This window comes from Equus quagga, chromosome 20, assembly GCF_021613505.1.
Source record: "Equus quagga isolate Etosha38 chromosome 20, UCLA_HA_Equagga_1.0, whole genome shotgun sequence".
In the NCBI taxonomy this organism is placed as follows: domain Eukaryota; kingdom Metazoa; phylum Chordata; class Mammalia; order Perissodactyla; family Equidae; genus Equus; species Equus quagga.
In genome coordinates, this window is record NC_060286.1 from 23745057 (window position 1) to 23771527 (window position 26471).

General features: G+C 35.3%; 1 protein-coding gene across 3 annotated transcripts in view; it reads right to left on the minus strand.

The window, feature by feature from the left end:
* DIO2 (iodothyronine deiodinase 2) overlaps positions 1-26471 on the minus strand; it is a 209708-nt gene that overhangs the window by 58743 nt on the left and 124494 nt on the right. For all 3 annotated transcript variants that reach the window (XM_046647433.1, XM_046647434.1, XM_046647435.1), the window contains exon 3: positions 4700-4727. In XM_046647433.1, the coding sequence (XP_046503389.1) occupies positions 4700-4727 (28 nt within the window). The remainder of the gene's footprint in view (positions 1-4699; positions 4728-26471) is intronic.

The window sequence follows — 26471 nt, forward strand, 5'->3', positions numbered from 1 at the left end:
GATAGATAGATAGATAGATAGATAGATAGATAGATAGATAGATAGATAGAAGGAATTAGCTCACATGATCATGGGAGCTGAGAAGGTCCAAGCTCTGCAGTGGGCAATCCAGAGACCCAGGGGAGCCAATGCGCAATTCCAGGCTAAGTCCAAAGGCCTGAGAACCAGGAAAGCCAATGGCATAAGCTCCAGTCCAAATGTCAGCTGGCTTGAGACCCAAGAAGAGCTGACGTTTCAGGCCAGAAAAGACCAATGTCCAGCTCAAGCAGCCAGCCAGGAGGAGTTCCCCCTTACTCAGCCTTTTTATTCCACTCAGGTCTTCAACTTATTGGATGAGGTCCACCCACCTTAGAGACACAATCTGCTTTACTCAGTCTACCAATTCAAATGTTAATCTCATCCAGAAACTCCCTCACAGAGACACTCAGAATAATGGTTGGCCAAATATCTGGGCACTCTATGACCCAGTCAAGTTGACACATAAAATTAGCCATCACACAGGATTCCTTCATTCAACAAATATGCACTCAATGTGTTAAATGACTGCTCCATGCTTGGAATAAATCTTTCTGTCAACATCCCTGTAGTAACTGAATTTTCATCTTTCATCAAAAAATTCTAAAACTAAAATGATCCTAGAAACTATGTTGTCCAACTGAATCATTTATACAGGTAAGAAAAATAAAGTCCAAAGACACTAAGCGACTTGCTCCAAGCAACACAATTTTATTGGTAAAGGCAGAGGTAACACTAGAGCCAAAGTCAAGATCAAATACTTTTTCCATTATGCTGCACAGTTCCACTTCTCCTTCAGTACTTGATTGTGAATCCCAATCCCAGAAAGGCAAGGAAATTAATAGATACTCATACATGCATAAGCCTTGTGGGGTGTTTATCTTGTTACAGAAACATACACACAAGCATTTATGAACACAGGGAGAGAGAAAAGCTTTATTATAGCTTCCAAGCAATAATAAAACACATTTTAGATATAAAAGACAAGATTTCCATAGATAAAAATGCATCCTTTCTAGTTTTTCATTCTTTAGAGAGAAATATAATAAAACACTCAATTTCTATTCCTGAATGAAGCATTTCAGAAATTTAATTTTTCTTACTAACATCCAAGTAACCCAATGATATTCATCGAAAAATGAGGGCAAAAGGTATTAAATTCATCAGCATATAAATGACTTTTCTAGAATGTAAAGATGGATCATAGCAAAAGACAGCCATGATTTCAAATGTTATTACTTAGCAAGGAAAAATAAATAAAGTCAAGTTTTTCATGCTATCACTTACAAACTATATCACTGAACTGTTCTTGATATTATCATTTTCTGTCTTATGATTTTCCCCCAGAGAAACTAACTATAAAATAATGTGTGTAACTCGATATTCTTCATAGTCTTAACACATTTCTTCTCTCATTGTTTCCTTAAACAATCCTGTTAGCAAAAAGATCATTGGTAATTGACCCACACCAACTAAATACAAGTGGCACCAGCTGAGTGAATTTCAAAATGGCTGTCATCTTGTTTCCATTTCACAGGAAACGTGATATAATCACAAAAGAGATTATGCTAGGAATAAATGCCAGCAAATGCTTATATACCCTAGTTGATTTAATTTTAATACATATAGAGTTATGGACTATCATTTTATGATATCTTATGAACCGTTAATAAAAGTATATGTGCAATCAAAAATCTCTCATAAATTGACCAAAGTTCAATTGTTTATTTATTCATTCATCCACTTACTCAGCAAACATCTATGGTTAGGCTAATAGAGGTCAGATGCTAAGCCTGGTAATATCAGATATTTTAAAAGCAGAATTCATGAAACTTAATAACTAATTGGATATGAGTGGTGAAAAAGGAATTACATGAACAAGATATAGCTCCCACTGTTAAGGAGGGCACGGTGAGTGGGAAGGCCTAAGAAAATAATAGAGTCCAAGTATCTTACAATAACCTATGGAAGGAAGGTGAGAGGATAACTGCCCGCCTGACAAAGAGCCAAATGGCTACTCAAAGGAGATGACATCTGAGGCCCATCTTTATTCAGCAATGAAGAGGGATGAGGTTATTACTCAGTGTATGAAAAATATTAAAAAGCTTAGAGGTATGAAAAAGCAATATAGTTTTTGTTGAACACTGGAAAGTTATGCTCAAAAAGAAAGTAGTATGTATGAGTATGAAAGATGGGACTGGAAAAGCAAGTTGTGGCTAATCTATATGCCATGCTGATATATTTAAATTCCTTCACCAATGTAGTTAACAGTGAAAGTTTTTACACTGAAATGTGACAAGATCAATGATGAGTTCTAAAAAGCAGAAGTAGGAGGAATTAAAGAGAGACTTGAGTCAATGATAATAATTAGGCAAAGATTATAATGACCCAGGAAAGAAATGATGAGCATCTGAAACAAGGAATGGAGATGAAAGAGTCTGATTCAGATGTACAGTTGATCTTAAGTGCTAAATTCGTGTGTTAGATAACTTCATTCAGGCATAAGTTATATAGTGGTGTTTGTTGGCCATGAATTAATGTTAATGAATCAACAATATATCTTAATTAAGATGTCTTTAAATAAAAACATTATTTATTGCATTATCAGTTGACAAAAATGTTGTGACCAGAGGCTCACAGGAAAATAACCCTGTATTTCGTCTAGGAGCAATGCTTCAGTGTTCACTAATTTATTGTTCAAAGTGATTTTATAGAAGATAGCTACCATGAATGTGGAAATCAACTTTATTTTAGAAATTATAGGATCCAGTGGCTGGCTGTATGTGAAGGGAAAGAAGTCAAGAATAAACATTACTCATTCTGCTTGAGTATCTGAGAAGAAGGTAATGTTATTACCTGAAATAGGTAAGACAGGAGATGGTACAAATTTTAAGAATTGGCATTGAATTAAATTCTAAATAGGTTGAATTTGAACATGTCCAATCTAAGGGACATACAGATAGAGAAATTTAGAAAGCTTTTGGGCATAAAGGCATGGGACTCAAGGGTGAGGTCAGAGTCGGTGATATAGACTAGGAAGTCAGTAGCATGGAGAGAAGGGTTGCAGTCAAGGGAAAGAACGGGGTCAGAGACGGAAAGATATATAGTAAGAAGAGAAGTGGGGCTGAGGAAGACCAATTCTCCCTACAATTGTAAGCAGAAAGTCAGAAAGGGGGCCCATAAATAAGCAATTAATAATTAATCTATTAATATTTAATAATTAATTTGGGAAAAGATAGGAGAAAGGGAAAAAGAGAAGCCAAGGAAAGAGTTTCACACAAAGGAGGAGGCTAAGAGGATCAATCCTCTGGAAGAGTTGAGTGAATGAAAGACTAGGAAGAGACGACTGGATCTGATAACTGGGAGACCTTTGGTGACATTATTGGGAGGGACTCAAGGAAAATGGTAGAAGAGAAACCAGACTGCAATGGGAAGAGTAGGTAAGGAGACTGACCCATAAGCGAGGAAGCAGAGTTTGCTCTTTCAAAAAGTTCAGCAGTAAAAGAAATAAGAAAAGTAGGCTCTCAGCTTGAGGATGAGGCAACTTCTTGGAACAAAAGAGAAGAGGAGTTCATGAGGTTGACCTTCTGTGATCATCTGGAAATTTTAAGCAAAACAAACGTATTCCTTTACCAATGATATCTTAAAAACTGGATTTAAACTACTATTTCAATTCTACATTTTTTTAATTGCTACTATTCGCATGAAGTTCAAATTGCCATTTACCATTCATTCATTCAACAAGTTTTACTGAGATCTACCTTATGTCCAACATTATTCAAGACACTGGGGATATAGCAGTAAACAAAATAGATAAAAGTCCCTAACCCTGTGAAGATTATATTCTAGCATACCATTTCTGCCAGGAAGAGAAATGGTGATATCCATGTTTAATGTAAGCCAATGGATGATGTAGTGAAGTCAGAAAATTAACAGAGTTAAATAAAACATAAAGTGAATGTCTCCTAAAATCATGTTAGGAATAGAATTTCCAAAAACTCACAATAAAGAATGACAGGAATGACCTTACTATAACAAATAAAAATAGCAACTGAAGAACACTTCTGGGTGGTGAATAAAATGGCAGGAAACCTTGGAACTCTACTTGCTCATTTGAAAACTATAAAGTATAACTTTTCAACTGGCACACAAGCCTTTTGAAGTATCAACTAAGTATTATATTCCTTTGGCAAACTCCCACTAACCCTGGGATACGGACGAATCCATCTAATTAAAATGCCCCTCAAGGATAGCTAAATAAGAAGACTCATGATGGTTCTTGTTTGAGAATCAGAGAGATTCAGCCATCCTAGAGTGGTGTGGCCCTGGGGTTGAATTCTAGTGTGAACACAAAAATGCATCTTCAACCTTTAAACTGATTGTCCCTTAAATGACACCTGATAATAGACTCAACAAGACCAACGGAAATGTTAATGGGTTTTGTAACACAGTTGAGTATCTAAAAACACATTATTAATCGTATAATGCTGTTTGGCAGTTACAGCAATGTGTAATGATGGCTCATTGATTTGTAGAAACTTATATGCACATCTTATAGACCTATATAAATAATTTGATATGCAAAGAATTGTTTTGTTTGGATGCATGTACTTTTAATCCTGGGAATCTCTGAAGATCAAAGTGTTACAAAAACATTTTATTAGTTAGTTCATAATCTACTCACTTTGAATTTGTGATAGATCAGAGAAAGCCTTAAAGAAAGGAGAAAGAGTGTATTAATCAAATTGCTAAAATACATGGTACTACAAAGTTTACGTTTAACAGACAAGAAAAAATAAATTATATTGGGTACCTTATTGTTATCAATCTTTAAACAATTAATGTATTATGAATCCTTATCCATTCACTTTTTAGGAATTTAGTAAATTCTTAAATGATGTCTAACAAACACTTTAGTTACCAATTGCATAGTATATTCTTGGAAGATGTAAAACTAAATTTTTTATAGAACTCAACTTTAATACTTATATCACTGTCTCTCAATTAATCTGAATTAGTAAGATTTAATGTCATTCCCATTTAGCTGCTAGTTGATAGGGCCCAATTTTTTTACATATCCTGGATACTATTAGATAAATAATTAACTTTTACCAGTCAATATCAGTAATTTTACCCTTTTGAGATTTCAAACTATTTTGATTTTCCTTCTCCATAAAAACAGGCTGTCCAAATTACTTACATCAGTAAAACAGTTGTCAAAATATTTCAAAAGCCTTAATCTAGATTTTTCATTCTGCAAAGACAACTGTTAATTTATTCAAACCAGGACATTGGAATCTTCACACTACCAGTTGCCTTTTGAAGTGTTTGCCAGGAAAACAAAAGTGGAACCAGAGCAAAAATCCAGTTTTACTTATGAATAAATGATGTGAAATAAGAATTTAAATATAAGGTAAAAGAATAAAGAGAGTTTTTCGGGTTTTTTTTCATCTGAGCATCAACCTAACCAAAAGCAGAGACATCTGGATATATATAATAGAGGCAATTGAGAAGCCATTTCAAAAATCATGTAATTTGATATGGCTACATGTTCCCATCAGAATAGCTAAAATGAAAGACAGACAGATGACAAAAGCAGTGAGGCTAGTGAGAATGCAGAGCAATCAGAACCCACATGCATTGCTGGTGGTGTGTACACTGGTACAACCACTTTGGAAAACTGCTTGACAGTATCAGCTAAAGCTGAATATGTGGGTACCCTATTGCTTAGCAATTCTACCCCCAGATATAAACTCAACAGAAATGTATCCATACATTCACCAAAAAAAAAAAAAAAATGCACTACAATACTGATAGAAACACACTTCATAATTTCCCAAAACAGGATAATCCTCAAATACTCATTAACAGTGGAATGGATAAATAAATTATACGACATTCACACTGTGAAATAATACATGACAATGAACAATCTACAACTACAGGCAACAATATGGATGACTCTTACAAACAAAACAGGTTAGTGAAAGAATCCAGATACAAAAGAGTATATACTATCTTCTTCCATTTGTATCAGTATTTCACCCCGGTACATTCTACGGGTTTTGACAAACGTATGATAATAAGTATCAACCATTACAATACCATAGAAAATAGTTTCACTACCCTAAAAATCTTCTGTGCTCCACCCATTCATCCCTCCCTCTCCTCAGCCCTTGGCAATGACTAATCTTTTCGCTGTCTCTACAGTTTTGCCTTTTAGAGAATGCCACATAGTTGGATTCATATAGTATGTAGTCTTTTCAGATTGGCTTTTTTCACTTTGTATTTTCACTATGCCTTTAAGTTTCCTCCATGTCTTTTCATGGTTTAATAACTCATTCTTTTTCAATTCTGTATAATATCCCATTGTCTGTATGTACACAATTTATCCATTCACCTACGGAAGGCCATTTTGATTTCTTCCAAGTTTTGGCAGTTATGAATAAAGCTACTATAAACATCCATGTGCAGGTTTTTGTGTGGATATAAGTTTTCAGCTCCTTCGGGTAAATACCAAGGAGCATGATTGCTGGATCATATGGTAAAAGTATGTTTAGTTTTGTAAGAAATAGTCAAATGGTCTTTCCTAGTGTCTGTACCATTTTGCTTACTCACCAGCAACGAACGACAGTTTTTGTTGCTCCACATCCTTGCCAGCATTTGGTGTCAGAGTTCTGGATTTTGACCATTCTAATAGGTGTGTAATGATATCTCATTTTTGTTTTAATTTGCATGTGCCTAATGACATATGGTGTGAAGCATCTTTTCATATGCTATTTGCCATCTGTATATCTTCTTTGGTGAAGTGTCTTTTAAGATCTTTGGACCATTTTTTAATCAATTTGTTCATTTTCTTATTGTTGAGTTTTTAGAGTTATTTGAATATTTTGGATAACAGTTTTTTATCAAATACATCTTTGCAAATATTTTCTCCCAGTCTGTGGCTTATCTTCTCATGCTCTTGAGTCTGTATACTTTTCAGTCTTTACATCATATCATTTATTTTGTATTTAGCAGTTTACTTTTGTTATTGTGGTGTATATATATACATAATACAACATTTAATATTTTAACCATTTTTAAGTGTACAATTGGGTGACATTAAGTACATTCACACTGTTATGCAACCATCACCACTATTCATGCCCAGAACTTTTTCATCATCCCAAACTGAAACTCTACGCTCATTACACAATAACTCCCCATTGCCCCTTCAATCCAGCTGCTGACAACTACTACTCTACTTTCTGTCTCTATGAATTTGACTATTTCAGGCATCTCACATAAGTGGAATCATACCATATTTGTCCTTTTGTGTGTGAATTGTGTCACTTAGCATGATATTTTCAAGGTTCTTCCATGTTGTAGCATGTGTCAGAATTTCATTCCTTTTTAAGGCTGAATAATATTTCATTGTATGTCATCATTTTTAAATGTCATGTAAGTGGTCATTACATCAAAGTCATCGGGCCAAATATCCTTGGCCAACTAGCTGATAACTTGTACAAGACCAGGAACAAGTTAACCAGAATCATGCGCAATTAGTGTACATGAACACCTCCATAATATTATTTAAGGAAACTTAAGTATGTTCCCTGTGCCCTCAAATGTCTGCCTTCCTCATCTCTGACATGTTATTTAAAATTCTACACAGCCTATTTCTAAACTCAAATATTCCTGAAAAAGAGTAATTTATTAAGATGAGAACATCTTAGAATGGTTTACATGTACTGCTTTCTTTTGTGACAAGAGAGACTTTGAGAGGAAGGGAAAGGAAACATTTCTTCTGTTTCTAGTACATTATGACATTGTGACATTTAATGCTCATATCAGCTCCATAAAGTAGGACTGATGTCCTCTTGAATATGAAGAAACAGAGACTCAGACAGGTTCAGCAACTAGGACCAGATGAACAACTTGTATGTGGGACACTGGATTTCATTTTCAGGTTCAATGCTTTTCTACTACAGCATGCTGCCTACCAGGAAGAGACGCAATTCATGGAAGAAGAAGGAAAACAAAGAGAATATCGAAGAACAACTGTATCAACTTCCTAATTTGGTTCGAAGCTAGCCTAGGCTGTCAATTCAACTGATCCATTTTTCTAGAACTTGTTCTTAGTCATGAAATGACTGATGTGAAACACACCAAACTAATTTAAAGATTTAGTCCACACTGAACTTTCCCAATCAAGAACAGATTTACTGGGGAAAAAAGTGCCTGATTGGTTCATTTAGGGAAGTCCTCTGCCTCTCACCACTATGCCCACAGTGGCTCTTGTGAATTGCTTTTTTTCTATAGATGAAATTTTTTTAAATGCCAGACTTACATTTGGTAAGTCATTTCAGTGTTTGAAATCCTTGCTTTTAGGAATTTCTTCCTTAGATATTAACAAAATTATTCTTGCTGGTCTTTAAGAAAATTTTTCAGAGTAGATGGAGACAAACTGACCACAATCCTTCAAATACCAGGAGATTCTCCATAAGCTTTCTACCCCCAGGTAAAATAATTATAATATCTTTCAACCTATCTCCTAAATTAATCAGAATTTTCTTAGACTTTAATAAGAAATGTCAAGACTGAGAAAGCAACAATTCATCTGAGGCTGTTCAATATCAGTTATGATCCATAATTGCCAAGTGCGTCTGCTAACGTCAAGGAAAAACATGAATGAGAATTTATTAGTTTAGTGCACATTAAACTAAACCTAAACTGATATACTAAGTCATGGGAAGACATAGCTACATCACCCAGATTTTAAAACGTATCTTACTATAGTGTTTTAATTTTATAGACTAAATTATACATAGACAGAGATAGAGATAAGAGAGAAATAGCAGGAGGTAGAGATAAAAATAGATATAGAAGCAGAGATGGAGATCATGAAATTAGATATATTCAGACTATTTCTGGGGAAAATATGAAGCACAGCTGTTAAAATTATCATAAATAACTATTATAAGAAGTATCATATGCCACTTAATTTACCGTATTTTGGAGGTTACCTCATTTCTTAAATGGCTTTATTAATATATGTAACTTAAATACCATAAAGTTCACTTGTTTGAAGTATACAATTCACTGGATTTTAGTATATTTACAGAATTGTAAAAGCATCACCATTATCTTCTTTTAGACCATATTCATCACTCCATAAAGAAACTTCATACCCATTAGCACTCACTCCCATTCCCTTCCCCACCCCTTATCTCATCCACAGGCAATTTCTAATATACTTCCTGTCTCTGTAGATTAATTTATTTGGAGCATTTCACATAAACAGAATCACACAATATGTAATCTTTTGTGACTGGCTTCTTTTTCTTAGCATACTGTTTTTGAAGTTCATCAATGTTGTAGCATGTAGCAGTACTTCAATCCTTTTTATTATAGAACAATGTTCCATTGCATATTATACCACATTTTGTTTTCCCATTCATCAATTGGTGGTTATTGGGTTGTTTCCACTTTTTTGGCTATTATGAATAACACTGCTATGAACATTTGTATACACGTTTCTGCATGAATATATGTTTCCATTTCCCTTGGGTAGATATCTAGGATGGGAATTGATCAGTCATGGGGTTATTCTATGCTTAACCTTTTGAGGAACTGTTAAACTGTTTTCCAGAGTAGGTGTAACTTTTATAATCCCACCAGCAATGTGCGAGAGTTCTAATTTCTCACATCTTCACTAACAATTGTTATTGTCTCTCTTTTTTTATTATAGCCATTCAGTGGGTGTAAAGTGGTATCTCACAGTGGTTTGATTTGCATTTCCCTAATGACTAACACTACTGAGCATCTTTTCATATGTTTATTCGACATTCCTATATCTTTTTTGGAGAACTGCCTGTTCAAATCCTTTGCCCAATTTTTAATTAGTTGTTTATCTTACTAAATTGTAAGAGTTCTTTATATATCCCAGATTTAACTACCTTATCAGATATATGATTTGTAAATATATTTTCTCCCATTTTGTGGCTTGTTTTTTCACTTTATTGATGATATCCTTTGAAGCAGAAAAGTCTTTAATTTTCATGAAGTACAACTTATCAATCTTTTCTTTTATTACTTATGCTCTTGATGTCATTCCTAAGAAATCATCACCTAACCTAAGGTAACAGAGATCTATTCCTGTTTTCTTCTGAGGTTTTTAGTTTTAAGTTTTACGTTGTCTATCATCTACTTTGAGTTCATTTTTGTGTATGATACTAGGTAGCAGTCCAAATCCGTTCTTATGCATATGGATATCCAGTTGTTCCAACACCACTTGTTGAAAAGACTATTCTTTCTTCTATCAAATCGAACTGGCCCCTTTGTCAAAAATCAATTGACAAAAAATTCTGGGGTTTATTTCTTGCTTCTTAATTCTATTCCATTGATTTATGTTTCTCCTTGTGCCAGTACCACATTGTCTTGATTATTGTAGCTTCAGTAGTAGGTTTTGAAACTGGGAAGTGTGAGTCTTCCAACTTGGTTCTTCTTTGCTTTGGCTTTTCTGCCCTCCTTGCATTTCCATATAAATCAGCTTTTAGGATCAGCTAGTCAATTTCTTCAAAAACGTCAGCTGGGATTTTGATAGGCATTGCACTGATTCTGTAGGTTAACTCTCTAATAGCTTTCATTAGGTACAAACTATCATGACTAATTATGTAATAATCTATCTATCTAATTATTTAGGCCATCTAATTATTGCAAATTTGATAAAAAGCTAAAAATATGGCTGTACTTTATAAGCACTTAGGTGGCAGCAAGAACAAACACATTAGGTAGAAAGCAATCAATTGTGAAACATTGAGGGATAGAAGGAAATAACCTGAGATTTCTTAAAATATGTTTATCTATGGGCACAAGACTCAGGGCCTACAAAAATACTAAAGATATAAAAAAAATCCATTTGCTCAAAAATATGAAAAGAAAACTGAAAAATTTAAATTCCTAGATGCTCAATTTAATGTCCACAAAACGTAATTTTACGTCAACTAGTCAATTGCAGCTTAACTCTTGAAGTGGTTATATATCAATACAAGCACACTTACCTCATAAGAATATAAAAGTTTATACTTGACAAACCAAAATTATAAAACTAATTTCAAAAAATGCTATAGCAAAGATTCTGCTTGATTAAAAAATTGATCATGTTTATGATAATTCTAATTTTAATACATCAAAAATTGCTTGAGGTAAGACCTGAAAACAATCAGAAAACCTGTCATCATTAAAGGTCTTTAAAAAACCCCTGGGATCAACTATTCCAATTCTACAGAATGAAATAAAGTCTTTATGTGTTTGTTTGACATGTAAACAAATCACACTATGCATTTGTTGTGGTCTGTTACTCTACAATATAGAAGTCAAGCAATATTAGATCATACAATAGTCTAAGAAAAATCACTTCTCCCTTTAACCTAGTTTCAAAAGCATTTCCCTTGGCTTTGAAGATGAATAAGCATGCTTGTTAAAATACTGGATCAGGCCATCCAATCTTAGTAATGGATTCTATTAATTATCATCTGGTCCCTGTTAAAATAATTTTTCAACTCTACGTAGAAAAATAATGCTTTATTGTATAAGCCTTCTCATTTCTCTTTTATTTACAAAATGATTGTATATCGGTTGCTCAGGCGATCTCTAGCTATGTTTAGCCTTTGATTATCCCTTTTAACGGGAACAGAAACTTTAAAGATATTCCCACTGCTAAACGACAATTATGAATTGAGAAACTTGAAAGTGACTTCCTTGTAATCCCCTGAGTTATTCCATAAATGTTTAAATACTGGAATGACCATTTTCTTCAAAGACATTTCTACAAAATAATCATCATTATCCATTATATTTCTCAAGTACCACCATGTTTGTTATGTAAGCAAGATTTATAGAAGGTAAATTTTTGCCCAGTAACAACTAAATGAAAAGCTTAACCATAAATCTTAGTTCATTGAGACAGAAAATATTGGCAAAGAGACTGTGATTACTTCCTTTTCAAACCCGCTGGCATTTCCTAGCTCCAAATGCACCAGAAGTTTGGAGCTGACTGGAAAGAATCAGTAATTTCATGTTCTTTGTCTGATAAACGGTTCAGTAGTCCTCCCCTTAGTACTTGAACTATATGTTAAGTAGAAGTGCCAAGTGAATAATAAAAATTTTAACATAAAAATACATTTGCAAATGTAGCATGTCCCTATTGTTATTTTGTGATGTATATAGTTGGTTTTGGAAATGTTCAATTTACCAGTATCTAAAAGGTTGTCCCTAAAGAAACTGGTAAGTTTTTATCCTCTTGTAGTTTAATAATTTTTCAAAACTGAGTTTCCTACATAGGCAGTCAATACCACTCCTATGAATATCTGAATCTTATGTAAGTTTACCAGATTATTTACAAGTAAAACAAAAATTAGAATACCTGAAGGCTTCATTCACTATTACAATTACTTTCTTATGAAAGAAAAATAAATAAACAGTTATCAAAGAGCATCTTCCTTTTGGTACATTGTAGAACTAATCATGTTCTAGAAAAATACTTAGCCAGGAGGAATACTACTTCATTAAAATTAAGAAAAAAGATAATCTTTAGCTTTAATATGCATGCTGATTTCTATGGGATTCTTTCAACGTGTTACCCTCCCACCACTGTTGTCTGCTTTTGTGGGTCTTTCCCAACTCCAAGAGGAAACAGTTTATCAATGAAAACATCTAAGTTTTAGAGAAGTCATCTGTGCTGATTAAGTTCACACTGTAAACACTGACAGAACCTTGATTCGAGTTCAACTGGATTTAACTCAAAAATTAAATGGATCTTTTTTCATTATACTACGCTTTTCTCTACAGTCAGTAGCCATTATTACTATTAAAACTACCACGATTACTGTGGTAGTGCCTCTTCATCCCTTGAACTATACATCTAAACCCTCACATCAAAGTAGTATGCATGTTTTAGGGCATTTTGAGGGAGAACTGGGGATCCCAGGGATCAGAGCCTAACTTGCCAGTGACTTCAAATTTGATATTAAAAAAGCTATGAAGGAAGAAGCCTGTTCTGCAGAATATAAGCCTCTGAGAACAATAATGTCGGACTAAAAGGGACAAGGAAAGGCAGAGAGTGGCCCAGATCTTCGTAAATGCACAGCTCTCTCTGTTAGGGCTACATCTGTGTCTCATGTTCTTCTAAAGAATTCATCTATACCAAAGCATTCCTGAGCAGTGCAGATTTTACTGAAGATTTTGTAGGGAAGATGGAGGAAGAGATTTAAATTGCACATCTCTCCAAAACCTTTAAAGGCTTCCATTAGATATTTCTTTTCTTTTCCAAATTTCTACGAGAATTTCTCTCCCTCTTCTCTTTTACCTCATGCTGCCCAAGCTCATTGACTCTTTTCTCTCTCCTCTCCAATTTTCTCAGGATCTACAAATACTTTTCCCCTTTAGAATGCTGAAAATGTCAGCTCTGTCTTAGGGACTATGCCCAAATTGCACCTGAAATCCCATGACGCTCAGGAAAATAAAGCCCTTCTAATTTATATCACCAACTCTCCATAAGAGGCAATGAGACATTGCAGTATTTTTAAAAATAAGCTTGGCTGTCCAGAATCACCATCCAGGAAAATTATATGGATTGATGCTATTCTCCATACATTCTATACCTGTCTCCACGTTAATTCTGGCTGTCTTTACCTCAGTCTGACTCTCACCTTCACTTACTTCAAATCTTGAATCTTGGGTTTGACTTGGACCAAAAATCAGAATACACCCTGCTTCCAAAGATGTTTATCAATAACAATCAGCACAGACCCATTTATTTAGCATTTCCCATGCACTCGGCGGAGTGGTGAACACTTTACAAATAAGCACATTTAAACCTCCCAAAAAGTCTACGAAGTAGATATTACTTTTCACATCTGCCCTGTGGCGTCTCCCTTGTCCTGAAAAAAGACTTTCATCTTGGTGCTCATGGTTTGGTGGGAAAGAAACAGGGTGCTCCCTAAGCAACCAGGAATGTATTGCTGAACAGCAAGGGATAGGTATGTAACAATTATTCAGTGCTGACATTGATCTCACATCTAAATGGTTTAATGAGATAAAGAAAGTATGCCATAGTTAAATTTAATTCACTGAGGTTATGTAGTGCTTAATAACTTCTCAAATGGTGTCACCTGCCTAATATTTTCTAATCTTCACAGCAACCCTGAGAAGTAAATATTGTCATGACCCCATTTTCATAGACCAGAAAAGACTCATAGATGTTGGGAAACCTACACAAAAACCTATTAGCAAATGGCAGATGCGAGAATTGTCTTTATCATCTCCCTCCAGACATTATGTACTTTGAACAATACCATGACTATATATGAAGATAGATAGATAGATGCATATAGTAGTATGTGTGTATATGTGTGTGTGATTGTATGTCTCAAAGAAATGACAACTGGCTTACAAGGCTAAATTATTTAATACAGAGACTAATAACAGCTCACAGTTGCCCCTCCAAAGAAGTAAAAAGTGCAAGTACAGTGAATTGATTCAGAAGCTTATAAAATAAAAAATCTACTTGAATTTCATCATTTAAAGATCATATTTTTCTCTGTAAACTAGAGATAGTTATTGTGGTATTTTGAGTTACTTCAAAAAGTAGAATTTTATTTTGATTTGTATATGGGTGAGTATTGGGGATGGGGACACCACAATCTTTTCAGAGCTGAGGGCTTCTCAAATTCTGAACCCAGAGCGGATAATGCAGAATACTCCTTCAAGGTATGTGATAATGAAAGAAAAAAAATAGAGTAGTATCTAGAAGAGAAAAATGTAAGTAAAGAACAATCAGAATGGGTGGGAAAACTGAAATCAAGATAATATATGTATACGATGTATATTATCAAGTGAATACGAACTACAAAGTACAGATTATATTTCAAATACAAAAGGACTTATGAGAAGTGAGATAATGACAATCATAACAATAGTTAACATTTCTTTAACACATATAATACAAAACATACAATTTGCCAAGAACTTTATATGTATCATCCTGTTTAATCCTTACGTCAACTCTATGATGTATTATTATTATCTGCATTTTGTAGATAAGAAACTAAAACCTGGAGCAGTTATATGAGAGCCCACATTCACCAAGTTTGTGAGTGGTTTTAGTCATGAGTTTCCAAAGTGTGGCCAGCAGCAGCAGCATTCTCTCAGGCATAGGGGGAAGGTCGAGAGTGAGTCGGAGAAAACATGGAGCTGCCAATACAGAGGCATTCAAAAAACAAAAAAATTAGGGCAATTTCAAACTAAAAAGTTGAAAAAATTAGAGTAATTCATGGTAGCTCATACATCAAAAATTGAGGAATTTCTGTAGCAATGGAGGCTTAATAAAAAGAATAAAACCGACTCTGTGAAGCAGATAAAATGTATAATTTAACAAATGTGTTTAAGCTGGGTTTTCCTGGGGAGCAGCTATGTGATAGGGGAAGAGAAGAGGAGAGGAAGGGAGGGGAAATAATGGCTGAAAAGAAACCAAAGAGACTCGTCCTAAGAGTAATGCAAGGAATTGTCACTGAGAGCAATAAAAAGAAAAGAGGAAAAAGTTTAGATGTCATAAAAATCTAAAACATTTGGACAAGTATTTTAGTTAATTGCTTGAGGTAAGGTTTGGGAAATGATTCTCTAGCTAATCTCTTCTTAGAAAGTACAAAAGAACATGAAGCCATCTAATCACAATCGTTACAAGAGAGATTTATATAAAATTCCTTGTTTCTCAGATCCTCACCTTAACTCTTGCAATTCCTATCACCATTTTTGGTACCAGAGTACTGAAGCCAAGAAATGTGCAATCATGAATAAATGGTAAACATGCTGTGGTGGGTTTGTTTCCCCTCACTCAGAGTTTTCTGTAGGGTATATATGGTGGAGTTACATCTTGCGTAGTCAGTTGTATTCAGTTCACCAGCTGATTATAGACATCCCTCCCAGGAAATCTTCCATCCCTTGTACGCTCAACCCTATTACCTAACTCTGAGCCACGATGAAAGACACATCAGATCAATGACAGTATAGAGGTGTGAAATGCAAAATACCCAGGAGATGAGATTATTTTAATTCTTCGCTCAGTCACAATATGTTTTACATAATACAGTGTGGCAAGCTACATACATGATCAGAAACATATCTTTACCAACTGTGGGGTTTCATACTTTAGCTATCACCTCTCCAGCTATAGAGAGTAATACCTCATTTAGGCAGGATGCTGAGAGAAACAGAAGACAGTCCTGCCTCTGATCAGCTAGTACATATTTATTCCCAAAGCTCATACTTACAACTTCCATATTTTATTCAGTGAAAAGTTTATTGGACTCTCACTCAGAGCCTTTTAACTTTTATTTTGCATACAATTCTAAGAAATTTGGTGTAGCATGGCATTAATCTAAATCCAAATCACAGGCCCTCCCATATATTAGCTCCCATGGATTCGTTGGCAAGGGACTTAATCTTTCAAAGCCTCCATTTCCTCACCAGTAAAATGGGTATGTTTCATAGGATAGGTATGACGATGTAATCAGCACGTTCATGTAAAGTATAAACACAAAGCAAGTGCCCTAGAGTTTAAATATAGACATTTTTTCCTAGAACCTGGTATATTGTGAACCAAATACCTTATCTGAGCCTCAATCAGAGAGACAGCAATCCTTTCCAATGCTAAAGAAAAATGGGCTATTCTGGAATTATTGAGAGATTGATTATACATTGATCTCCACAGTGTAAGCTTCCTAGGGGACTTTTAAGGGTAAATTTAATTTATCTGATTGTCTTTTGCTGCTGGTATTAATATCTCCCCATGAATTCAAAATGCATAGCAATCTGAAGCTATCTATCATAAGGGTAAACAGCCCTTCCTAATGTCATTGCACTGCATTATAGCGAAATGCAACAATCAATGTTCTCACTGAAGAACTAAGACATCAAGAAAGGGTCAAATGTGTGCCCCCCAATGTTCTGACAAAGAAGATAAAGCAAACAGGAATGTTTAGAAAGATTACCATTTAAAAAGCTAGAATTTTTAAACAATATTTTTCAGGAAACCTACAGGCATGTACACTCAGCCAATCAAGAAAACTCACTCATTCAAAACAGAGCTGATCACCATGCCACTGGATCAGCATAGGACCACTATCTTCCCATTCACATATAAAGATGGTTTAATGCTTTCTCTTCAGGACAGGCATGCATGGCTTAACGATGAGGATGCATTCTGAGAAATGCGTCGTTAAGCGATTTTGTTGTTAGCAAACATCATAGAGTGTACTTAGACAAACCTAGATGGTATAGCCTACTACACACCTAGGCTATATGGGACAGCCTATTGCTCCTAGGCTCAAACCTGTACAATGTTACTAGACTGAATATTGTAGGCAATTGTAACACAATGGTATTTGTGTATCTAAACGTATCTAAACATAGAAAAGGTACAGTAAAAATACAGCATAAAAGGTAAAAAAAATGGTATCCCTGTAGAGGGTAGTTACCATGAACGGTGATTGCAGGACTGGAAGTTGCTCCGCGGGAGTCAGTGAGTGAGTGGTGAGTGAAGGAAGGCCTAGGACTGTACACTATTGTAGGCTTTACAAACACGGGACACTCAGGCTACCTTACATTTATAAAACAATATTTTTCTTTCTTCAATTATAAATTAGCCTTGGCTTACTGTAGCATTTTTACTCCATAAAATTTTTAAGAACTTTTTGACTCTTTTTGTAATAACAGCTTAAAACATATTGTACAGTTGTACAAAAATAATTTCTTTCTTTAGATCTTTATTCTATAAGCTTTTTTCTATTTTTCAATTTTTTTATTTTTACTATTTAGATGTTTTTATTAAAAACTAAGACACAAACACACACAGTAGCCTAGGTCTACACTGGGTCAGGATTATCGATGTTACCATCTTCCACCTCCACATCTTGTCCTACTGTAAGGTCTTCAGGTGCAACAGCACGCATGAAGCTGCCATCTCCTATAATAACAATGCCTTCTTCTGGAATACTTCCTGAACGCCGTGCCTGAGGCTCTTCTTGAGGAGATGTCACTCTTTTCAGAAATGTGTTCATGGTGGTTTGCTTGATTCACGTCTCTTTTCTTCATCATAGATTTGCTTGTAAGCAGATAATGCACCATGAACATTCCCCTCTATTAATGAAAACCTTTGGTGTTGGAGTCTATGTTTTCAAACTTTTTAAGGAGTTTGTTGAGATCTGCAAAATGTTCTGTTAAACCCTTCACTGTGAATTTTCTTGGAGGTTCTTCTTTTTCTTCTCCTGCAGTTTCCTTTTCTCTTGCCTCTTCTTCAGCTATGCATTCCTGTTCCAGTTCCAACAACTCCTCATTGGTCAATTCCTCAAGAACCACCACTCACTTTCATCTTCTGTAATGAATAATGATTCTTGAATCATTTAAACCATCCAGAGCTGGAAGTAAATTCAACATCATAGTTGGATCTAGCCTTTTCTTTCAAGATTGCAAACATTTTTGCTTTAGTCATGATGGTCATGGTGATGAGAGGGATTCAGTTTTGTGTCTGGTCTTCAATCCAGGTCATTATAAGTTTCTCTATGTCTGACAAAGACCCTTCTCAAACTTTTGTTAGTCTCATTGCCTTCACTGAAGCAGATCCTTTAACAGTTTCCATCACCTTGTTCTTGTTCTTCAAGATTGTAGCTATGGTGGGATGGGACATGGCAAGGAATAACCATCACTGATTTCCCACCTTGGTAGTCCTCAATTGTGTTTAATTTCATTTCTAGGTCAATCACTTGATGTGGCCTCTTAACTGGCAACATTAGCAATGGATTTTGTATGCTTAGGGGCCATGATGAATAGAACACAAGATTAAATCAAGTACAAGAAAAAAAGATGCAATCAAAAGACACGGTAAACATGAGATGAATGAGGCTGCTGCCAGTATAACATGGCATACTGTTTTACGGTAAACCTTTTCCTTATAAGTAGAAAGTACACTATAAAATAACAATAAAAAGTATAGTATAGTAAATGCATAAACCAGTAACAGTCATTTATTATCATTATCAAGTATTATGTACTGGACATAATTGTATGTGCTATACTTTTATACAACTGACAGAGCAGTAGGGTTGTTTACACCAGCATCACCACAAACATGTGAGTAATGCATTGCACTACAACTTTACTATGGCTACGATGTCACTAGGCAATGGAAATGTTTTAGCTCCATTATAATCTTATAGGACCACTGTCCTATATGTGGCCCATCATTGATAGAAACATCGTTATGTGGCACATCACTATACTTGGATCCAAAACAACAAGGTAAGTTTTTCAGGTGGAAAGAGTGAGTTACCTACACATTTGCTCTTTCGTGACCTTTGCTTTCTGTACTAAGTTGTTTATCTTTTCTTACCGACTTGTAGGAGCTCTTTACAAAGCTCCCTAAGGATATTGCTTCTGACTTGTAAATAAATTTCCACAGTTTACCCTTTGTTCTATGGTTAATTTTTGCCAAACAGAAGTCTTAAATTTTAGCATAATCAAATGAGACATATTTTTCTTTTATGATCCCTGAGTTGCTATCATGCGAAGAAAGCCTTTTTCCAATCCAAGATCATTAAAATATCCTCTTTGCTTTCTCCTACCCACTCTGTGGCTTTAGTTTCACATTGAAGTCATTAAGCCAATCATAGTTTATATCTGTACATTATGCAAGGTGAATAAATTTCCAATAAAACATCTTTTTTGAAAATATAATTCTTAGCCTCTCAATCTATGTAGATAAAAGCTTGAATTTTTACACTATGCCTAGGAAAAATAAACGTAATAGATTTTTCATGTTATTCTAAAGGATCAACATTCATATCTGTTAAAATAAGCAAACTTAAGTAAAAGAAGTAAACAAAATAAGTAAAATTTTGTTCTTGTAATAAGAAGAAAAAGGGAACTAACACAGAACGCCTAAAATGTGCCAAGTACTGTCCTGGGTACACTATAAATGCCATTTCATTTCATCCTCACAAAGCTGAGATTTAGAGAGGATAATAACTTACCCTCACAGTCACATAGCTGATAAAGTGGAGCAATGTTTCAAAACCAGTTTGTTCTGACTTCAAAACACATATTCTTTCTGCACAGAGACACAGAAGTCTTACCACTTGTCTAAGGGATGCATGATTATAATATTTAGTGTTAACGTTATTTTTTTTCCAAATGCTAAGTAGCTCATTTAATGCTTTGAATAATAGTTATTATCATTATATTGTATCTAAGTATAAAAACTGAGGGAAAATGGTAATATAAATGGACCTCTATTCCTGGGTTGGATGAGAGCTAGAAAATATATAATCCTCTTTTTTCTAATTCTGTTTTCTGAATTTCTAGACTGGAACGTAGTAAAGAGATGACATGATTATCCACAAAAGTTCTAGGCAATTGCGGAATTTTGGATTTCTGTGTATAGCTCCCAACCGCCATACACTCATCAAGGATTAAGGACCTAGATATGAACTGCTTTGTCAAATAAAATCAGAGAATAAAGTCAGTGCTATTCATTGCTTTCATATATGGCCCAGCAGAAATATTTGTGCTAATGTTACGCACACTAATTTTCCTATTATTACCATATCAATACAAAATGCTTACAGTACTTTTACACATCATCACATACACTATCACAATTGATTTCTACAATCACCATGTAAGAGGAAAGCAGGGCAGGCATCATTTCCCCTGTTTCTACAAGGTGACAGAAGTTGCATGGCTCACCTAGATGCCAAGGCAGGAAAATAAATGAATGAATGAGCAAGTGCTACAGCTCAGCTCCTGGCTTTCCTAATTCAGTTTTTCCTGCTATGCTGTACTCCTGTTAAAAGAAAAGCCAAGCAAAGAAAAACCCAGCTTTAATTTTTAAATGCAATGAAAATCTAATAAAACAGAGTTTTAAAATGATTTCATTTATTAACATCTGCTCTTAGACTTACCCTGTTATAAAAAGATATGGTAATGTCGGTTCCTAGAGCTATCTGGGAACTTAATAGGTCAGGTACCTGTCCTTGAGTATTGAAAAAATAGCAGGTAGACCAGAAAGTCTGCTGGATTCCAGTCTAAGCCAATATTCATAAAGGATTTAGAACCACTCTCATATCTTCTTGTAAAAAGTCCAATTCCTCAAACATTGATACACCTACTATGTGCAGCGCATTCTGAGGAGTACAGTAGTCTCTTCTTATCTGCAGGGGATAAATTCAAGACCCCCAGTGGATGCCTAAAACAGCAGACAGCACAAATTCTATACATACTATGTTTTCTCCTATACATACATCCCTCTGACAAAATTTGATTCATAAATTAGGCACAGTAAGAGATTAACAGCAATAACTAATAATAAAATAATTATAACAATATACTGTAATAAAAGTTATTGCAGATCTTAGCAACCTCAGCACTTGATTTTTTTCTTTCCTTATTAGATTAAGAACTTTCATCTTTTCACTTGAAGGAAGCACTTTATGGCTTCTCTTTGGTATATCAGAGTTGCCAGCATCACTAATCTTGCATGTCGAGACCACTATTAACTCAAATAAGGGTTACTTGAACACAAGCACTGTGATACCATGACAGTGATCTGATAACTGAGATGGCTACTCAGTGACTAATGGGCAGGTAGAGTATACAGTGTGGATGTGCTGGACAAAAGGATGATTCACTTCCCCGGCGGGATGAAACAGGATGGTGCAAGATTTCATCACGCCACTCAGAACACCGAGAAATTTAAAACTTGTAAATTACCTACTTATGGAATTTTCTATTTAACATTTTCAGACCTCGGTCAACGATGGGTAACTGAACCTACAGAAAACGAAACAGCAGATAAGGGGGCACTGCTGTACTGAGGAAACACGGCGATAAGTGAGATTTCAATATAAACTAATACTTACAGTAGCTGTCTCTGACAGTGTGGAGTTAAGGGAGTTCTTTTGGCACATCTCTATTTCTAAATTTTTATGGAATTAGCATGTATTTGTTCTAGAATAAGAAATAAATAGTAGAAAATGCATGGGAAAAGGACACAATATAGTGTTGTCTAATTTCCTATTAGAATAGACCTCCATGTTCAATCTCTTTGCTGTTAAATCCTGCCATGCTGAAAGAGAGGGGAAGCCCACATTGATTGAGTGATTACTATGATCAGGCATTTGCTTAGCTGGTTAGAAACTAATCTTACTTACTTCTCACCACAACTTCACGATGAACATATAACTATCTTTATTTTATAGATTTGTAAACTGAGTCTTACTGAGGTTATATGACTTGCCTTTTGCCACCCAACAAGGTCTCAGACTCTAAGTACAGTATTCTTTTCACATTGTCATGATACTTTTCTTTTTAATCCTGCAGACAGTAGACTTGCCCCTTGCTGAAAATAGCAGTCTGATTTATGACTAAAATAGAAAATCGTGTGAAGTCCCTGATAGCTCCATACTCACTTTTGTTTGTAGCTTCCTAATATATCAAATATCAATTCCTACCGGATTATCTGCAGTCCCAACAAGCTACTGCATTAAATTCATTACATCCAATCAAGTGGTTTGCTTGTAAACCAAGTTATTCCATTGGATAAAATAGAAAAAAAAATTGTCAACCACTTGTTTTAAACTAGTGTAGTTCCAACAATTGCCCTGAGTGTTCCATAATTGATATTGACTACATACCTAATATCACCTTGAAATTTTAATTTGTACATTCCAGATCAGAAGCGAAACATGCAGGAAATAGAAACGATTCAAGCTGAACCCAGAGAATTTCATTCAATGAAAGAAACATTCTAGAATTATCAATTGTCCAAGAAAAAAGTTTTTTAAAAGTCAGAATTTAGTCAGGAAGGTTTGGATTGAATTAATATTGATCATTCAGATGACAAATATTCCAATATCTGCAGAAAGATTAATATTTACAGAAAATATTGGTAAAATGATTAGATATTTATTAGAGCTAAAATAATTTCTAGCCATCAGAAAGTGGCTCTTCTCAGAAAGGTTTAGTAACTGGCATTATGGAAAGGAGGGACTTCTGGAGTGTCAGTGAAGTTCTGTTTCTTGATCTCAGGACTGGTTACACGATGACAGTCAGTCTGTGTATTTTCTGTTTGTATATTACAATTCAATATATGTTTCCAAGAAATGACTTCGAACAGTGAGGACTAAAAACAACCTGAATGGTTTTTAAATGGCAGTTTTTGCATCTTTGCACTACAGATTTAAAAGAAAAACAAAAAACAAAAGTCATGAGAAGAGCTTAGGTTATAGAGGTTATCTATTCTTTGCAAAAGAAAAAGACAGGAGAAAATTTCTCAAAATCATTTCACTTTCCTCTCAGTCCTTGTATTCCATAAATAGTTGACCCGGAATAAGAAAGAGCAACCTAAAGTCCTCATATACCACAGACCCCCAGTAAACTCCCCTTTCTGCTACATATATGTGCACATATGCATAAATAACACATACACACACACATACTTTCCAAACCATGTAAACCACCTCTGAAAATAAGTCTTTGTTCAATAAAGGATTACTATTGAACAGGACTCATATACTTAACATTTCTAAGGGTTAACAATGGGATAATTTTCATTAGCATAATAGCCAACGAGCCAAAAATGGGTTGTAAGGTTACTGCTGATCCGTGAAATTCTTATTTTTAAAGTTGACTACTTTAATACCCAATTCTATTTAAAGCCTATTAGAAAATAATTTAAAAATGGCACACGTAACTTCAACAGAAGCTAGTAGTTCCCAAAGCTTACAATTCATATGGATCATCTGGAACATTTGTTGAAAACATAGACTTTTAAACTTTATGTCAGAGAACCTGATTCAGTAACTCTGTAGGGACAGCCTCAGGAATCTATGCTCTTCACAAGCCTTCCAGATAATTCTGAAGCAGATAATCAGCACAACACACCTTGAGAAACACTGCCACTGTTAGAACCTCAGATATTAACAAGTTACAGCCAGGCTTGGCATAAGATTCAGAGATCACAATCCAAGAAGTGTGCATGGACCTGAATAACCAGATGGTTTTCATTCTGGAAATCCAACAATCAATGCTTTAACACCATGCTGGAGTAAAGCAAAGGAAAAAGGCATACCAGGACAGGTGACTTTGTTATGTTCTCTTAGTAAGTGAGTTTTTACAAGCTGTACCCTGGCTGAAGTTTTATACATTTATAAACTTTGTTCCAGCGCTCTGGCAAACCTTTGTCCTGTGAGACACAATGGTTTATATGAGGAGACAGGGTACAATTCAGTAAATTTTTATGACTCCTTGACCCATGGCTGGCTAAGACCTAACAAACACTTTGGCTAACGAGCAGGCAAACCCTCCATTCTGAGCCCAGCCGCATCCATGGAAGTCGTGACTCAATGTGTCACAACAACTGTACAAACATTACACCTGGACTTTCATGGGCTGTCAATCACAGGGTGGCTTACTAAATTTTCTGAAACTCAGAACCTCATCATGCCAGAAGAAGCAGCTACCTTGTTTATTCTCTTTCTTAGGCAATGTTTCTCTGCATTATCATTTTGATCATTACTGTGCTTGGGTTGACAGGAGCCAAAGAAAATTCAAGTACAACCCAGAAACAACAGAAATGTGTCACTCTGGAACGAACATGTGATCTGTCCAACCTAGGCACCTGCTTCTCATGATGAGTAATGCCAGATGTTTCAGGGAAAGATACAAGCCTCTATTACACATCTGCTTTATGCAATTGTGCAATGATACATCACAAGGGAGTTTTCTTTTTCTGACCCTGGGTTAGCCATCAGTCACAGCCTAACATTTCAAGACGTCAGTTCTTGAACTCATTATCCCTGCATCCTTTACTGCACTCTCTCTTTAAAAAAGGAAGAAACAAAAAGAACAAGCGAAAGAAATAAAGAATATTTGTGACAAATCTAGATATATGTTCTGAAGGAAACCAGCATGGTTATGATATAGAAAAACTGAAGGAACCTACTTAGAGTGGTCAGGTGAATTTGCTTCAAGAAGTGACATTTAAACTGAGACAAAGGTTAAGAAAGCTAAGATCATACAAAAAGCAGGAGAGGAGTATTCTGAATAGAGGAAATAATGAGGCAAGTCGTATAGATAGAACCAAGCTTGGTGTGTTTGAGGAACTGAAAGGAAGTCGGTGTGCCTGGGAGTAGGTAAGAATCAGATCTTGGAGGACGCTGTAGGTTATCGTAAGGAGTCTGGGCTTTATTATAAGTGAGATGGGAAGCCATTAAAGGACTTAAAGTGGAGAAACAGTATGAACATATATACATTTCTAAAGATTGCACTGGATGCAAAAGGGATAATGTAATGAAGGTGACAGAGAGCTTGGGGAGGTCTGTTAGAACAGTAATCTGCCAACTTAAAGTGCACACAAACATCTTGGGACTTTGTTAAAATGCAGATTCTGATTCTCCAAGTCCAGGGTGAGCCATAAGATTCTGCATTTCTAACAAGCTCTTAGGTGATGCAGATGCCACTTGTCCATGCACCATACTCTGAATAGCAAAGTATGTGAATACTTTTATAGGAGTCCAGAATTTTGTCTCTTTCAAGATGGTGGCTTGAGCTAGGGTGGAAAATGCAGTAATGGAGGAAATTTGACAGATTTGAAATATATTTGGGAGTTGGAACTAGCAAATTCTCTATAGCATGCCTCTTAACATTACAGCAGTATGTGTATTAAGAAGACTTCTGAAATCAACATTTCTGAAAGTTGAAGGAAATCCTGAAGTTCTTGTCTCAACACTGGATATGGATGGAGATAACAGCTGAGGAATTAAAGGCCGAGGTAGAAACTTTCAATGAGTAGGCCAGAACTGTGGGATGGGAAGAGGGTTGAAGGTGGGGGTGGATGGGATAAAGATGCTGCCTAGGGCTCAGCCTGTTTGTCTGACAGCAGGGAGTTATTACCAGCAGTGAGTCTGTGGGAACAGAAGACCACAGACGTACAGGAAAGAACCTTGAATCTCAAAGTCAGAAGCTTCAAGTCTTAGTTCTGCCACACTTAGTTCTGCTCTGCATCTCTGAGAAAAAAATCACTAGTCTCTCATATCTGTTTCCTCATTTAATAAAATGAGATTCAACAAGATCATGCATATGAAAACATTTAGCACAGTGCCTATCATAAGAAGGTGTTAACAAATATCAATCAAATTATACTTATCTATTTTAATAGAAGAGGATTCTGCTGCTTCTGAAGATGTAAAAAAGAAATTTTCTCTGTAGCTATAGAAGGGAGTGATTTCACATCCTGGTGTGTGTCCCCATGCAATTCACATTATTTTCACTTCTGGTACAGATGTTTTCTGACAACGACGTTGGGAAGCCTTGTCTTGTTTAGAGGCGATAACAAAGTATTACCTTTAAATTCAACAATG